We start from the raw sequence: 18888 nt of genomic DNA, 5'->3' as shown, positions 1-18888 counted from the left end.
TGTTTGTATGCATGTTGTACAATGTTAAAAGTGTTTTATTGTACACTTTTTTTGTTGGATCCTGAACCTTTATACTCGGCATTAAAGAGAGATTTCAAGATAAGAATTGTCATTTTGCAATAAGTATTCGTTCACACTTAATGATACTTAAACCAGCAGGTTGTTAGCTTGTTAAATGTCGGTTTTGGAGAAGAGTTTATGGGATGCATTTCTAGAATCTGTTTAAGCCAGGATCATCTTCAAGTATTGAGCTTGGTGTATGACCCCCCTTGACTGATCCTGTAGGGCTTGAAGTATCATGATCTTCAGAATTTGTTCCTGATTGTCTGGATATTACAAGGACTGGTGCCGCCGGGTCGTATCATCTTTACTAAGAAGAGAAGGGGGGTGGGGTGTCACCAGAGAAAGTGTTCTCTAGATGTCTAATTGTCTAGTTGTGGTCAGAATTAACAAAATTAATCAAAGAATTGAGAAATTTTGTTTCGTCATTCTTGCAGATTGTGGAGATGGGAAATCCAAAGTAACTTGGAAATTATTTAAAAACTGCAACATCCCTCTCTCCAACCCCTCTCGAGTTTGTTATATAGCCCCTGGCCGATGATTCAGCACCCCTGGTTTGGATAATAGAGCACTCCTGATTAGGATTCTTGTCGGATTGTCTGGAAACCATATCAAGCTTAAACTGTTCTTCATCTATTCATTCATCCATAAATCTATAATCCATGCATTCATCCATTTAGATCAATCTTTTATGATTTTTCATTCCTCCCTTCCTCATCCAACAACTTAGTTTCGATCATTAAAATAATTTTTTTCTTTTTCTTTTTTTAAAGATGAACCTACATTTGTTCCTTTATCAACTGTTTTTCCCTCTTTCATTTGATATTGAACAGAAAATTGATAAATGTTCTCCAATTCTAAAATTCTTTAGATTTTGTTCGCGTGTTTCTAAATATTTGATAATAAACATTTCCTCTGTATTGTATTTTCTAGAAAGAACTACATTTGATCTTGGTTATAGGATTTCGTGTTTCTTTGTAAAAATACATTTTTTACACAGTAAATATCGTTCTTTGATTTGATAAATTTAAAAATTTATTTTTCATTTATTCATCATTTCAGAGTACTCAAATGATTTATTCAGAATTTAAAGTTTTTGTCATAAACTCGATTTTCTAATCGTAGACCGTAGATACGTGATGATCTGAATTTGAAATATCATAGGTTACGCGTAATTTCTTTCCAAATCTCTAGTGACATTCAGTAAGAACGACGACGACATTTTTTCCTCTTTTAACCATACTATTCGCCTTCCCGTGGTTCTAACGAGTTTCCCAATCAAAATTCCAGTCAAATCGGCCAAGGGGTTCATGAGTTATAATGAGACATCCAAACAAATAGACAGTCAAACAGAGATCACTACTTAATATATAGATGTAAAATATTTTATTAAACTGTAAAACATTAATTGATTACCAAAAAGGAAGCCAATACCGGTTCTATATTTATTTACATTTCTTCCAATGCAACAGTACACTTCTGCATGTAAACTTTCTTCTTTACTTGATATTGGACGAAATGATGAAACCCCCTGTAGACGTCTTAGATGTAAAGATATCCATATAGAGAATATTTAATGAAATGTTTATCAGTCTTAAAGGATGACTTGGATTTAGTTAAACTCATCTTTTGTTTCTAGGACGACAACCTATCCTTGAGTTTACTAAACGAACTGTCCGTCAAGTATGGGATCCAGACTCATCTCTCCCACGCCCCCCTCCCACAGAAGCTTGAGGAGCTCAGGGAGTACCTCAGGAGGGAGATCAAGAAGGAGCTCAAGGTATTCAGATTCTTGTAATTTTGTTTCTGTTTTAGTTTGAAAACAAGTGAGGATTAGAATTGTATTATTAATTGGATAACAAAGTGTGGCGCACTTTCCTGCGTCAACTGTAAGGTTAGAATTAGGCGGATAAAATCTTACAGAGTAGGGTTAGAACCATAGATTAATAGCAATACATGTAGATTAATAAATGTCGTCTTTTCAAGATTTAGGGGTTTTTTGTTCACAATAACCCTGAGACAGAAGCCTAAATGAGTTGCGTGCATGGTCTATCTCTTGTCTTGTCATTCAACGCGGCATGCGCGTAACTACTTTGGGCTTCTGTCTTAGGGTTATTGTGAAAGAAAAACACCTAAATCTTGAAAAGACGACATCCAGGGTTCTATCTGTATTGTTATTAATCTGTGGTCAGGACTCACTTTAAAGTGGATTTTTCTTGTTGATCAATATTACGATGGTTGTAATTGGTTTGATATCTATATAAAATAATAAGTCCAGAATTGACAAGATATGTATTTGGATATATATATATTTTGATTTTATTTGGGTTGCATTGTTAGATAAAAATTGAGAACTATCTGGATACAAGATATATTTAATAAGTTTATAAAATAAATACGTGGATACATATTTGTTGGAGATGAATCAAGAATACAATGGATATAAAAAGGATGGTGTTGATATGAATTAAGAATACATTTTGATATAGAATTGGTGGTATGGATATAAATCAAGAATACATTTTGATATAGAATTGGTGGTATGGATATAAATCAAGAATACACTGGATATAAAATTGGTGGTATGAATATAAATCAAGAATATACAGGACATAGAATTGGTGGTATGGATATAAATCAAGAATACACTGGATATATAATTCGTATGGATATGAATCAAGAATATGTTCTAAGTTTAATTTACTAGCTTCTGACCATTGTAGAGTTGAAGGATATAAATATAAGATAAATAAGTTAGGGGAGGATGCTTAGGATGGTATTACAAGCTCTTAATCAAACTGCTCCATATAGTTTAGACCGGAGCAGGGGAGGGGGAGGGGGGGGAGGAGTCCTCCAAGGAGTAAAAGACTTAAATTAATTTCTTAAATAGATCAAAGAGGGAGCTGAAAACCTCCGTAAGGTTGCCAAAGATAAAAAATCTGTCTCCGACGTGAACCACATCGTGAAGAAGTCCAACAACAAGCTGACAGAACTTCAAGCGGAGCTTCAAGAACTAGATTCACAACTCTTAGTTACTCAAGGGAATCTTCCTAATTCCCCACTTGTAGGTAAGTAATCAAACCTTATTCCCCGCTTGTAGGTGAGTAACCCCAACAGTAATCTAACATAATCCACACCTAGTAGGTGTATAATCCAACAAAATCCACAACTAGTAGATGAGTAATCCAACCTAATTTCTTACTATTTTGTGAGTTTTCCAACCCTATTCCCCACTAGTTGGTGAGTAATCTAACAAACCACAACTAGTAGGTGAGTAATCCAACATAATCAACAACTAGTAGGTGAGTAATCCAACCTTATTCTTTACTATTTAATGAGTATTCCAACCATACTCCCCTCTAGTAGGTAAGTAATCTAACCTTACACTAAACCAGTTCGTGATTAGTCTAGGCTAATTCTCACTGGAAGTTTAGTAAACAAACCTTATTCCCACTAGTAGGTGAGTAATCAAACCTTATTCCCACTAGTAGGTGAGTAATCAAACCTTATTCCCACTAGTAGGTGAGTAATCAAACCTTATTCCCACTAGTAGGTTAGTAATCAACCCTTTTGCTCCAATTGTAAACACTTCTAATTAATGATTTTCCATATTAAACATTTTATTATTTCAGTTAACGTTTTTTATCTAAGTATTCTTGCGGTAGCGTAAAGGTAATAAGTTCTTCCAAGTAATAATTATTTCTTGTGTTAAAATTAATTTAAAATGAAAATGCCATTTCTGTTTGAGAAATGTGCACAGTTGTTCTGTTAGTTCATGAATATTAATTGAACTTTGCCTTTTAGATTATATTATATTCTAATAAAATCAAATTATTATCGGATTGTAGAAGATTATTGATGTGTTCTGGCTTCTGCCAAATTGGATTATTATTATGAGATTTATACAATAGGATAATGCTTGGTTTTCCAGTTTCAAATATTAAATTTACATCGTTACATTTAAATGGGTTTTCAACTTCGAATATTGAGTGTTCATTGGTTTCTTAGTAATAAATATTGTGTGTTACATGGAGATCTAAATATGAGTGTTACATGGTTTCTTTGTTCTAAATGTTTAAGAGGTCCGTGGTTTCCTAGTATTAAATATTGAGTTTTACATGTTTTCCTAGTTCTTAATACTGAGAGTTCCACGGTTTCCTACTACTAAATATTAAGAGTTCCGTGGTTTCCTAGTTCTAAATATTGAATGTTGCACGGTTTCCTTGTTCTAAATATGAAGCTAAATATTAAGTGTTAATGGTTTCCTACTACTAAATGTTCCATGGTTTCCTAGTTAAACATATTGAGTGTTTGAACGGTTTCTTATTACTTAATATTAAGTGTTCCATGGTTTCCTTGTATTAAAAATTGATTGTTACATAATTTCCTAGTTTCAAATATTGAGTGTTAATTGGGTTTCTAGTGTTATAGGGTCTCCTAGTTCTGTTTATTGACTGTTTTACGGTGTCCTAGTTCTTAATATGAGTAGTTCAGGGTTTCCTAGTAATAAATATGGATTCATATAGTTTTCTAGTCGAGTTTAACGAAATTTCGAATGTTATATTATCTAATCTTTTCTGGAACTAAATGTTTGCTCAAAAATAATCTAATGTAAATGTTTCAGATGCTCTTATGTCTCCTGGGTTTCCATCCACACCCGGAGATGAACCTGAATCCTGGTCTGCGGCTGAGCAGCGACTATTCCACCTTCAGAGACAGCTAGATATTGAGACCAAGGTTCGGCAGGGAGCAGAGAACATGCTGAGTCAGTTTAGTGGAACCAAGGATAAGAAACTCCTTGTCGAGGCGGAGGAGTTGTTACTGGACTCTAAAGCTAAAATGGAATATCTCCGGATGAGAATATTAAAAACTAAACAGCAGGTTTCCGGCGGTGAATTAGATAAGAATTGTGAAAAAAGTGTTGAAATGATTACTCCGGTTGAGGAGAGAATAGAGGAACTGAGACATCACCTCCGGATAGAATCCGCTTGTCTGGAAGGAGCTAAAAATGTTCTTAAGATTCTAAACGCATCTAAAAGCCAGGATAAGAAAGCGATGAACGATGCCCAGCAGAATATGTTTGAGTCGAGTCAGAAGCTTGATTTGATCCGACACAGTTTGGAGATGGTGAGACAGGATCTTCCTCTGGGTTCTTCTAAAGCTCAGGAACATAAACCAGCTTCTAATTTTGATTATATACATCCCCTACCTATTCAGTGGAAGGATTTTTGTGATTTAAAGGGATTGCTTACATCTTAAAATACATACCTTAACTTCTAAAATTAGAATCACATCAAGTCATCTATTTTAAAGGGATTGCTTACATCTTAAAATACATACCTTAACTTCTAAAATTAGAATCACATCAAGTCATTATTAACATTCAAAGGTGCCCCTGACGCTCAGATTGATATGTTCTGTCAAACAACCGTTGTGTTCCGGTGTTCATGTAAAATTCGTTGAACTCAGATATTTTATAATTTTAGATTATACTTCTGTTTTTTAATTCTTTCTACTTGCTCCATATTCTGACGATTTATTGATTATTTATCTCTGATAAAACATGATGGTTTGTGGTTAGGAGTTGAAGAATGAGATAGAGTCAACTGTAACAATGTCTCCAGGATCATTTAACCAAACAGGAGAAAATTATAATACCAACACACAGATGAACCCCGCAAGGTAAATTCAGATTTAGATTTAGAAAGTAAGGCTTGAAAGGCGTAAGGCCTTATGTGAAAAAAAACTAAAATAGCCCTTAACTTTTTGTAACTAAAGCTACAGATCTAAAACTATATTTTTGAAAAGCCCTTGAAAAATGCATGACCCTTTTTTAGGCATTTTTTCCACCCACCCTAGCACCCAAACTGTTAAAGTTAATCTGTCTATTTTTTTTTCTTTGAGCTGGCCATGATAAATTGGGCTATGAACATGCACTTCAACCCTATACCTATTCTCTAAGGCCTTTTCTATAAGGCCCCCCAGGCTCTACATAGATTCAGACCCCCAGCCTTTATAGGGTTAATAATAGAAATTCCATAAACCTTTTTATAACAAATTCACATTTTTACAACCTATTTAAATCATTCCCAATGGATAATTTTGTATAAAAGAAGTAAGATTTATTTTGAAAAAATTTAAATAATTGGGATTTCACCACTTGGGAAGTTGGGAACTAACCCTCGGGAAAGTTTTCAACATCTTCTATTTTTTTGTGTCTTAACTGACATTTATAACGTTCATATTGTTTTATTCAGACAAATAATAAAGGATAAGTGAGGAGGGTTTCGTGAGTATTTGTTTCGATAAGATGAAATTCATTGACATGTATTACAAGAAAAAGAGTTGACCCACTGTGTGGTGGAAAGAGGGAATTGTTTGCAAGAATTTTAACAAGGATTTCCTTAGTTCTTGCCTTGTTCTCCTGTTCTCATACTGTGAAAACTACGAGAATACTCCTCATGCAGAATCTTTTATTTTTTAAACTGCGATAGACTCCAGATATACTAGGCTCGAATTGTAGTAGATGCCTGCTCTGGAATGTATTGTTTTCATCATATCTTGAAACTAACGAGTATTTATGGTTAGATTTCCATATCATGTGTCACTGATATCCCTGTACACTGTGCAGTATACTAGAGAATCCCGCAGCGGGTTTCCTATTCCATGGCAGGCGCAGCGTCGTGCTGTAGCTAGGGGTTTATCAGAGTATAGAGATCAGGAGATAGGACTTATCAGGATGTACACATGTATATTTATTTTATATCTTTAGCATAAACTGTAGTTATGGACTAGATTAGACAATCAAGGGTAGTTGGTTCCAGTAAATATTGAGTTTTACATGTTTTCCTAGTTCTTTGTTAGCCATGATGAGCCAGGAGCTGCCGACCATAGCAGTGTCGAACGGGATGTTTTGTCCTATCCAATCCTGCCATTTTAGGATTTAGTCCTATTAACTATACGTTTTAAGTATTAGTTTTTTATAATTATTAATGAAAATCGAATTTTGTTGGAGGCTAACTTTTGAAATTTTGATTATCTATAAACCTTTTCCTGGGGTCATGTGAGGTCCCACACACAATTGGGGACCGATCGGTTAAGTCGTTTTTACGTATATTGGATACATAATGACAGACAGACAAGCAAAGTATATAAATATATATATAAATATAGATAGTTAATATTAATTATTTTTATGTATTTGCTGTGCTTTAAGGGCGCCTCATGGCTTATATCTGTAAAAAAAAATTTTCGAAGATTATTAAATTATAATAACGGAATCTTCGCAAATATTTTTTTTGGTGAATTTCCTAAACTGTTGATAAGTTATGTTTTAAATTCTTACTTGCCAAAAACCTCAAATTGGGCAATGTTTGGCCTAGGGAAAAATTTGTTCCTAATCGTTCGGTTGGACGTTTATTGTTAAGTAAAACAGTTAAGTCCAAACATATATCCATGTATCTAATCAGTTGTGAACAAAAGTGTGTTTAAAGTTTTATAGAAGAAGCGTGAAAGAAAAAACAAGAAATTAAAAAATCAGAATTACATTTTAATTATTTATGCAATTTTTAATTATTTATCGCCAAGATTTAATAAAGATAATATTTAGGGCTTTGGCTAGTTTCTCCAGAACTGCGGCTGTGACCGGTAAACTAGAAGTTCGTCTCATGGGTTGTCAGGTAAAATAGATTGTTTTTAGATAATGAAAGGAGGGTGTGGTTCCAAATTTTCTCATGAAAATTAACTCTTATAAAAGGCTTCTTCGTACTATTTATCTTACAATCCCTGTATAACATTTTAACTGGAATCGATTAAAAATCATTTTTGAAAGAAAAAAATGTTAAGGATTTGATAGAAGATGTTCCTGGTAGATCCAGAGCTCAATCCTCAGTCTTCTCATCTCCGTCCGACGTCAAATCTGTCTTTAAGGAATAATTTATTATTATTTAATTTTAATATTATAATTATAATATTATTAACCCTCATGGAGTAAACAAGTTGGAGTAGGGGGAATGAGATCAGGGTGCCGGATTGACCAGGTTTTGGAATCAGCCCCTGACCATTACTTCCGAAGGCGGTCTGGGGATCCCACATTGGGGATCTCCACGATCTTATCTATTATCTCTGATAGTTGTACTTTTGAAAAAAATATATAAGTTGGTTTAAGTTCTCTTCAATTCTTGAGACTTATTTTGGTCATTAAGATTCAAAATATTCATTATTAGTATCATAACTATTTTTCAGTTTAGTACAATCAATTCAGAAAGTCATATAAAAAGGGACCTTCAGGCTAGATTGGAAAAAAGTATTTTTAACCATCCTATAATCGCTTCGAGAATGTGATTTTAAGTATGTTATAAAAATTATGAAAACTAAATCCCAAGCAATTTGTCATTTGAAGTTTCAAACTGTTTTCACCTTTTTATTTGTTTTCTGGTAAGTGTTAACTGTTTACTGTTTGCTTACCACCTAATGTTGGAGACAAAAATGCTGAAAATATTGTTGTCAAGCATCTAGGTGGACAAATATTGTAAATATTATTTCGAAAATAAATTATATAACTGAAATATTATTTCGAAACTAAATTATTAAACTAAAGGCGGTTACCCGAAGTAGTTCGAAGAGTTATAATGTGAAGGACGAAACCAGCAGTAAGTAACTCTTATTTTAAGAACGTTAAAATTTACGTCAAAAAGGTTACAATGTGACATGTTTTGTTTACTTTTTTAATAAAATATTTGTGTGAACATTTCCACAATTTCCCATTTCTGTCATAGGACCTAGCTTGGAACTTAAAAAATACTACTAAAAACTTTTTTTATGTGCATAGTAAGTAAAGCAGACAAAATAGTCAATACTTTTTTATCTTAAAATTAATTTTGCGAAGATGTTATTTTATTTAATAAAAAAAATTAAGTAAGAAGTCTATGCATCAACAATTTACCCAGAATTTGGTGTCAAGAAATATTTATAAACTTTCCTCATTTTTATAGACATATTTGGTCATTGACTTCATCAAATTGAGTTCAACCATATTTCTAATATTTTTATCTCTTCATAAACAGAAACGAGGTTTGGATAAAAAAGGTGACCAAGCTTTAAGACTAATGCTAAGAAAACCCTAATCCCCCTTTTTTTCGGGACACCCTATATGCTATTAAAAGATACGTCTAGTTTCCGATGTTTCCGATTGTGATAGTTATAATCCTAACCAGGTTCCGGTATCCTGATGATTCCTTGGATTCATTATTATTCTAAATTACTGGGTTGGCATCATTACGGGCATGAATAGAACGAAATTAAAGTTAGGAGAATGATTCGCGGATTTTTATGCTTTTTTAATGAAAAGGTTTCGTGATTTTTCATTCATATATGGTGGTAATGCGAGGACGTGACGGGTGGTGTACTTTATTTCATTCATGCAGGTTGTTCATTTGATTTCCTCCCTCTGTAAACACAAAGTTTTTTATATCTGACAAATCTACAATGCCGGGGGNATTTTAAAACAATCTAATTTTAAAACTCATTTTTAATTCTGTATAACTTAAGGCTGAAAGTTGAATCACGATCTAGGTATGAAAATTCATTAACTATAAACTAGACGGTTGGGGTTTATTACACCTTTCTTTATTCTCGGGTGAGAGTTTAAAGTGAGGGGGGGGGGGGGTTAGTGGTTTGAGTCTTTTTGGAAATTTCTTTTTCTTTTGAAGGGTTTAAACCTGTCAATCTTCTCCGGGACATAATCCAATCTTTTCTCTCCTGAGAGCTGAACCCTAACCTTCCCCCCATCTTTAATATTCAAACACAATATTTGAGAATGAGGAGGTGCTAGGACACGCCGGTTTACAAAGGAAAGGAGAGGGGAGGGAGTGTAAATGTTTTATTATCATTTTGTGAAAGGATGTTGGGTATAAAACGATTAAGATGAGTAAAATTATTTTGGCCTTATTATCCTATACATGTGACGCTTACTTTTGTGACACTTTCTTTTTGGGCCTTGAATTCGAACAGAGTCTTTTATTCGTCTTTTTTTGTGCTTTTTATGTCTGTTCTAGTGAACGGTTATGAACAGGGACAACTACACTGTACAGGAATTCGTCCAAGGGGCATAATTATTTCAAACAACCCCCCCCCAGGTTATAGAACTATTAAATCCGTGAATTTTTCAAATTAAGTGTTTCTATTATTCAAGTCATTCACACAATTGTCAATTATTTAACTATTAAGAAATTATGAAAGTGGTTTGGTCACACATTTTTAGGTGTTTGCTAGATGATTCGGCCTTTTCTTTTAATGTTTGAGATATCAACCCTGCGGAACGGAATGATGGCTGAATTTTTACGTTATCATTATTTTTTTAGACGATATCTCTGCTGTGCTGAAGTTGGATAACGTGGAGGTTGCGAGGACAAGCTGGCGAGGCTGTAGTCAGCAGGCCTGGGATCAGAGGTTTTCTATACAGCTAGAGAAGAGTAGGGAACTAGAGATATCTATATATTGGAAGGATTGGAGATCCCTTTGTGCTGTCAAGTTTCTCAGGTTCGTCGATACAAATTATTACAATACACAATAGACTACTTCCATTTTTTACTTTCTAGTATTTTTTTCCTTTTCACATTATATATTTACCCAACTAAAATTACAGTTTCTTTTACCAAGTACAGGGTAGGCAAATATCTTAATAATCCATTTATTTATCTAATAATCATATAAAAATAAAATTATAGATTGAACTTTATACATTAACATTATACATATCATTGCATATTATTCTAATGAAGGGAGAATTATTTTTTATTTCCTGCTATTATTATTGATCTTTTAGTAAATAATGCTTCTTAAATCATATTTAATTTTTCTTGTAGGAGAGAGCAAGTAGTTTTTATGTTTATTTTTATAGTTAAAAATAAAAGTAAATCATAAGAAGGCTGAAAGTAAAACAGAAATTTTTGTCCAAAATAAAAAATACTGTTGTCCGAAATTGAGGCAAGCCTCTTAGTGTGCTTAGCCATTCTTTCCAGCTTGACCAACCTGTCGGTGGTCATAGATGACCTGTTCCAGGTCAAAAGCCTTCAGAGTAATGACTTTGTAAAAATCTAGGGGAGTATACCCCCCCCCCATTTTACTCAAGGGGGCGTAATGGACTGCCCCTTCCTGAAACCGCCTATGTAACTGAGTATTACAAATTACAATGTGTGTCTTCACCATTTAAAACAAAGTGTTATCAAATTTAACTATTTTAAAATCTTTCTTTTTTAGAGTTAAAGTTTAATAACATTTTTGGAGGATTGAAATATTTCTAATCTAGGTTGGAGGAGTTTATAGATGATGTTAGACACGGTATGGCCATGCAGCTTGAACCTCAAGGACTACTATTCGCCGAGGTATGAGTTTATATCTTTGAAGTACAGGGTTACCCACAAAGGATGAGACTTTAATAACGACCTCAAACAATCTATGGGTTGAACTTGGGCACTTAGTCTTTCTCTGATATATTAAAGGATTTGTCAAGGAAAGGAACCAGTTTTCAGCTGTAGAGAACCATGAATTTTGGAAAAAGAATTGGAAATATTCTGTACAGTCGTTTCCGAAGTCTCTCTTTGTGGATAACCCTGTACTGAAATCACTTAGATGGAGTATGATGAAAGTGTATTTTTTTAACTAAGAATATGTAGGTCAAGTTCCTGAACCCGCTGATAACTAGAAAACCAAAACTACGCCGTCAAAGAAAGATATTCCGACAGCAAGGGAAAATGCCGCGTCCGGAGCAGATGAATATTAATGTCGCCACGTGGGGTCGTCTTCTTAAGAAGAATATTAACATGTCGAAGAGTGTAGTTCAGGAAAACAGAGATACCGAGAATTCAGGTAGGAAATTCTTCAATCTTCCATTTAATATTAGTGATCCATTGGACGTAAAAGGACTTGAAAATCGAACAAGAATCCCGTAAAAACGAATTAGCGCACAGTATTTTAAATAATTAATCATGCACAACCATGACTTTCTTGTAAAATACCTGAATACCTTTTATCCTCTCAGATAAAGGTTTGTATGTTTGGTAAACTAAACAGGTTAAACCTTAATTGCTTTTTATATCATTATTATTATTATCATTTTTATTTGAAAACGTTAAATTTGCGCCATACCGAGTGTCCCACGAAACATGACAGTTAGAAGAAGACTTAAAAATCGTCTTTAATCATTGAAAAAATTGCGGCAGTCTTTCGTCAACTTACTTTTACATGTATGATTCATTGAACAAAAGTCACAACATTCCCCGTCCTTGCATTTCAAAGTTGGTCTACCTTTTTGTGCTACAAATATTACTGATGATACAAAGAGTTTATTTTAACTTATTAAATAAACCAAAGTTGTCTGAATCTCAACAAAATTATTTACACACTCCTCTCCTGGACCAAAGACGGGTTAAATAAAAAGCTCATGAAAAAGGAACCGCAGAACTTGAAATGTGAAGTTATTGAACTTTTTTAAAACCATTGAGCTCAAAATCGTATCTGTTCCTCACTTTACTAACAAATTTTCAGATCTTTTTTATTGGTATTTTGGTATAATTTTACTAATGTTTTGTTTGAGCAGAATTAGATTAGTTTTTTCAATCCTTTGCCATGTTGGTTATACTGTCCATACGAAGAAGGTAAAATATATTTTGGAAACTAGGGAATAAGTTCTTTCAGTTAAATACTGATCATTATTGCAAACATACAAGCCATTTATGTCTTAAATTGCCTGAAAACAAAATGTATTAACATGATATACTGTGACACTTTATCTTTTATTCCATTGTGGTTTCGGTGATAATTTACAAGATTTGGAGAAAAAGCTCCATGGTTTAGATGGTAAGCTTCTAGGATAAATTAATAAAATTAAAGATTAACTACATCAAGACGAGTTTAGAGAACACAGATGTATTATCAGCTATTCAGAAGATACAACAGCCAGAGAAACAATTCATTGCTTTATTTTAAAATTTGGTAAAAATTAAAAAAAAAAAAATAATGTTAAAAGAGAACACCTTATTCAAGACATACCTACCATGAAGCCAAAAGATGTATTAAACTATAGATTTTATTAGAGTTTATCCCTTGAACCATGGAGGTTTTAATTTAAACCATAGAATTTGTCCTTTAATCACGGAATTTTTCATTTAACCACGGAGTTATTCATTTAAACCAAAGAATTTGTCCTTTAATCACGAAATTTTTCATTTAACCACGGAGTTATTCATCTAAACCATAGAATTTATCCTTATAACCATGGAGGTTTTAATGTAAACCATAGAATTTCCCTAAAACCATTAAGTTTTTCATTTAAACCATGAAGCTTATCATTCAAACAATTAAGTTGTTATTCAAACAATGAAGTTATCATCCAAACCATGAAGTTTAATATTCAACTCATGAAGTTTATCATCTGAACCATGGAGCTTTTCCTTAAAACAATGAAGCTTTTCATTGGAAACATTGAGTTTTTCATTTAAACCATGAAGTTTATCAACTCAACCCAAGAGTTTTTTTTAAACCTTGGAGTTAAAATAGATTTTGTTTTCAGGCAATTTAAGACAAAAATGGCTTGTAAATTTGCAATAGTGGTCGATAATAAACTTAGAGAACTCATTCTCTAGTTTCCAAAAAATATTTTAACTTCTTTGAATGGACAATACAACCAACATGGCAAAGGATTGAAGAAACTAATCTAATTCTGCTCTAAACAAAACAAGAGTAAAATTGTACCAAAATACCAATAAAAGTAATCTGAAAATTTGTTAGTACAGTAAAGAACAGATACAATTTTGGGCTCAATCGTTTCGAAAGCTTAATAACTTCACCTTTCAAGATCTGTGGTTACTTTTCATGAGCTTTTGTTTAACTCGTCCCTAGTTCAGAAGAGGAGTGTACAGCTCCGGTAATTTTGAAGCAAAAAAGGCAGACCACATTTGGGAAATGCCATTAAGACTGAAGAGCGACACTTTTTTATAATTAATTCAAATATTTTGCTTTTGTACTAAGACCACAAATTATTTTAAAAATCAAAGGGAAACTTTGGATTGTCTTGACTGTCAAGTTTCGCGGGACACCCTGTACATATAGTTGCTTAGGAAAATGTTCTTGTTTTGGATTATCAAGTCCTTTAAACTCACTTTAAATGTAATTTTCTGTTTTAATCTCTGAACTCTTCGATTCGATTTTTGTTAAGAAATTTGAGTTTTAAACCACTTCACGAACAGCTAATATATTAATATTTGAACAATATAGGAAAGACGACTTTCAAACTTGAATTCCTAGTTTGGAAATCACGAAACCTCTAAATAATAAACTGGAAACATTAATTCACGCAACCTCTGTTGCATCATGGGTATTTGACCTTGTATTACAAGACTGGTATGTCGTATCTTATCTGGTCTTAGATCTTAATATTTAGAGTTAATAGGATACATTCCAGCTAGGATAGATAGATAGTGGGGGGGGGGGGGTCTGTTCATATCTCATAAATAGTATTAACTAAATAGTCCTAGGGTTATAGATTTAATCTCACACTGCAAATATATTCCCAAAGCACTTATATCTGTTAGTGTTACTCTGTACAAGCCTCAATTATCCTTATCTGATTAAACATGTATGTAGTCCTAAGAAACCATTAAAATTAAAGAGTTCTGTTACTGCAATATTATTGTAAGGGGGGGGAGGGGTCATCATTTTTTGCGAAACACAAATTTTCTACATATTTATTTTTTTAATTTTAAGTTTAACAATAATTATGAATTTTTTTAATTATTGGGTACTGATCATACAGAAATATTCTATCATACTTCATCTTGTCATCTTATTTTCCTCCTAGATTGGGAAATAATTAATAATTTTGGGAAAGTCATATATATTTTGGGTAATAATATACATGTTGGGGGTAAAAGCATACATTTTGGGGGTAAAAGCATACATGTTGGGGGTAAAAGCATACATTTTGGGGGTAAAAGCATACATGTTGGGGGTAAAAGCATAAATTTTGGGGGTAAAAGCATACATTTTGGGAGTAAAAGCATACATTTTGGGGTAATATTAAACGATTGGGAAAAAAAACGAAAATTGAAAAACAATTAAATTTTATAACTCATAATTCATAAATAATGGTTAATAATCAATTTGTTGACAACAGGTTTAACTCCTTAATTTTTCAGGACACCAAAAAATCCCGAATTTTTTTTTAATATTTTTTTGTTATGGAAGAACTGTAGAAGATAACATATTTAGTAAGCGCCTTTTTTAGTTTAAATAAATCCAACACTTTGAATTGATTCTATTAACCCTTTGAATTGATTCTATTAACCCTTTGAATTGATTCTATTAACCCTTTGAATTGATTCTATTAACCCTTTGAATTGATTCTATTAACCCTTGGTTCCTAAACTCCAATTATATCCTCAGGTCAACCCTATCAAGTATCTATGTCCAAGCAAAAACCCTTGAGAATATATAATGTTAATGTTAACCAGTTTTTTATGGGGTTCCTAGTTGCCTGAAATACTCATGTGTTCAGTGTGTACTGTGTACTATTGGCAGAGGTTTTTCACTGGGGTTTCTTTTTAAGAGTGTCCTGGGGGGGGGGGGGGACCGATTGAAAAAGAAAATATTTTAATATTATCTTCCTCGTCTCCTTCTCTGATCCGAACCGTATTTCAAACTCTCTTTTCCATCTTTAATCTTATTTTTATCATTTTATATCTTTTCATCTTAAAAATAAAACCATTCCCACCCTTTCGTCTTGTATTTTTTCAACCTTCGTTCGTGGTTTGAAATATGCATGTATTCATTTTGCTACACTCCAACTCTAACCTTAATATATACTTTTCTTCCTCAATTCTGTCCAGGTCTTTTTCATAACTGCTTGCATTCCCTTGAATGCACAACAAAAATTTCTCTGTCTAATTCCCCCTACACCCTTCACACTCCACCCCACCATCCCTCCTGCAACTCTGCTTGTTGCAGACCTTCCCTCTGGCAAATGTTAGCTCCTACTTCTTTAGCCCAAGAATAGATTTAAACGGCTCAGAGAGAAGTAGCGTAGAAATATCAACAAGAAATTCGAGGGACGTTCATTAATCTCAACTTCACTTTTCGGAGATTATTCACTACCGTTTCATATAATACAGCCAAAAATTCATTTCCCGGGGTTTTAAATGCATTTGTAGGGCGGTTATACATTGTTTAATCTGTGCATTTAAATGGTTTGAAAAAAAGAAGAAAAAAACAGAGGGCTGGTAAAATGTTTTTAAGATGTGTGTGTGTGGGTAACGTTTTGTAAAGGAGATTCGTGCAAAGTCAATAACACTGATCAATTATTTCTTCTGTTCAAATTAATGGCTCGATAATTAATAATTGGTTTAACAATCAATCCTCGAGATTCAACCTTTTTATACATAGTTTTAATTTCCTCTGTCATCCCATAAATTAGCGCCCTCTATTGATATTCAACTATTGTGTGGGGGTCGTTGAAATAAGATTATAGTTTCACACAGAATAGCCTAGTGTAAGAAAAGCAAATGTTTAGAATAAACAAATTTGAATTGTTAAAATGTCATTCTTGTGGAACCTCTTAACAGTCCATCAACTATAGTTAAAAAATATCCTACGAGGGGCGTTAAGAGAAATTATTAATCTCAAGAATTATTTTTGTTGGAAAATTCTATTTTTGGGTTATGGATCTTGAAAACTTTAAAGGGAGTGACCGTTAATGTATAGTAGTTGAACTGAGAATATAGTTTTTTGGAGAAATTTTTTAGGATCCATTTCTGACATATAAAACATGTTAATGATGTATAATTACTGAGATACAGCGCAAAGCCGACTTTTAAAATCATCCATTTGGGAAGTTACGTTTTGAGAACCGACTTTTTTTAGAATTATTTAATAACGACGACAAAAAAACGTAACAAATTCTACAGTAACCTATTAAGTTGTTTAGGAACATATTTATTAATAGAAATTTGTCAATAAATCATTGTTAGAATCAATTATTTCTTTTTTCATCATTATATTGAATTTCTTCTTCTTTACGAATTTGTTCGCAGATTTCTACAACTTCTTTAAATATTGTCTTTTCAATAAAAATTCCAGAAAATCTACAGAAAATGTTTATGAACAATGAGAGATTACAGAAACTAATAACTGATAAAGATTACTTATTTTCGATGATAATTTTTAGTTTATCAACCTGTTTCTGAACAACTTATAATTTTACTGTAGAATTTTTGCAACATTTTTTGTCGTCGTTATTTAATTTTTAAAAAATCGATCAAATTCCGAAATTATACATTATTGAAATGTTTTATATGTCTCAAATAAATCCTAGAAAATTTGTCCACAGTACTACATTCTCAGTTCAACTACCATACATTGCCGGTCACTCCCTTTAAGTCCTTCTGAAACTCTGATAACATGAGAGAAAAAAGATTTCAAAATTATATTTTAAAGCGTTCCAAACAAGAACTTGAACTTTTCAAACAATGTTGAAAAAAATATTTCTGTTAGTTCCTGGTCAACATACCTCCAACCTTTTGGTTTAAAAGTACACTAAATGTTTATAAATAAATGGACCGATGATAAGTAAGTTATGTATTTATTCTGGTCTTGAATTAGGAAGAGTGGGGGGAGGGGGGGTTAGGAGTTTGATATCTTAGGATTAACATATTATTATTGTTATAATTAAGCTATGAAAACTATGCTGAAAAAATGTCAAATTATTTAAGCAAAAATAATTATTTTTTCTGGATTTTATATTGATAATTTCGTCCGCCCCTTGGACTCTTCGGACCTTTTGCAAACATTGTTCCTTTTTTCGTCANCTTGTTCCTTCTGCCCTGCACTCAACCAGGAAGAAATAAAAAGGTTTAAGAATCATTTCTTGCCTTAGGGTTTTTGAGCCTATCAGTCCTGAACCTATCTCGTCCTAATTATACTCCAGGTTGCACCAGGAGCAAGATTTGATAGAAAAAATATCCACAATTCTGGAATATATCAGGTCACTGATATCCCCCCCCTTGACACTTAGACTTGCATCGGATCAAGGTATAAAGGTCAAGTTTCTCATAGTGCAAGTGTTAGCGTACACAGGAATTTGGGGCAATTGGAGGTTCAGGCACATTGTAATAGACAAAGAGATACATAATTAGATTTTAGATCCTACCCCTTCCTTTTAGCATCGAGGGAAGCAACGAAATAAGATTTGATGAGAACCCCAAATTGAACATGAATGTTTATTTTGGTTTATTTGTCGGGGTTTAGTCTGGGAGTAGAGAGAAGGTTGGAGGAAATAGATTTGGTTTCCCGGCCAATTTAAATAATCTAAACCTATCCTTATATCCTTCTCTTATAGATATAGTGGTGAGGATTTTCTTCCTGTCTTAGAGGAGATCTATATGTTGATAAATTAATCTTTATTTCATCTCTTCATTATGTTCTTACTGATACATCTTGTGAAAGGAAGCACTGCAACGGGTTAGTTCTGTTTTGTACAGAAATATATAATTTCATTGTTATAAAGTTGTTAAAGGGACTGAACACCTAATTGCATGTCCGATTCACAACGGTACCTTTAAAGATTTGTCTGTTTAAAAAAATGTACTATCCCTGTTTCTCTCTAAAATTTATTAATTGTGGTTTCTCTGTAAAGGTGACTTAGCTCGGACATTGAAGGAAAGAATTTAACAATTTTCAGGACATAAAATTAACGCAGAAATCAAAAACAATTATATTTTTGAAATTTACAATCTTGCAATACTTTTCTTAATTTTGAGCTTTACTTTGTTTAAATGA

General features: G+C 33.0%; 1 protein-coding gene across 2 annotated transcripts in view; it reads left to right on the top strand.

Moving 5' to 3' along the window:
- LOC111694950 (serine/threonine-protein kinase N) overlaps window positions 1–18888 on the top strand; it is a 44083-nt gene that overhangs the window by 9625 nt on the left and 15570 nt on the right. For both annotated transcript variants that reach the window (XM_023464036.1, XM_023464035.1), the window contains exons 2-11: window positions 1700–1840; window positions 2951–3128; window positions 4685–5226; window positions 5642–5742; window positions 7670–7739; window positions 7906–7989; window positions 8660–8711; window positions 10422–10599; window positions 11369–11444; window positions 11736–11928. In XM_023464036.1, coding sequence (XP_023319804.1) covers window positions 1700–1840; window positions 2951–3128; window positions 4685–5226; window positions 5642–5742; window positions 7670–7739; window positions 7906–7989; window positions 8660–8711; window positions 10422–10599; window positions 11369–11444; window positions 11736–11928 — 1615 coding nt within the window. The remainder of the gene's footprint in view (window positions 1–1699; window positions 1841–2950; window positions 3129–4684; window positions 5227–5641; window positions 5743–7669; window positions 7740–7905; window positions 7990–8659; window positions 8712–10421; window positions 10600–11368; window positions 11445–11735; window positions 11929–18888) is intronic.

The sequence above is a fragment of the Eurytemora carolleeae genome, unplaced genomic scaffold, assembly GCF_000591075.1.
Source record: "Eurytemora carolleeae unplaced genomic scaffold, Eaff_2.0 scaffold192, whole genome shotgun sequence".
NCBI lineage: Eukaryota > Metazoa > Arthropoda > Copepoda > Calanoida > Temoridae > Eurytemora > Eurytemora carolleeae.
This window is presented reverse-complemented; position numbering and strand designations above follow the sequence as displayed.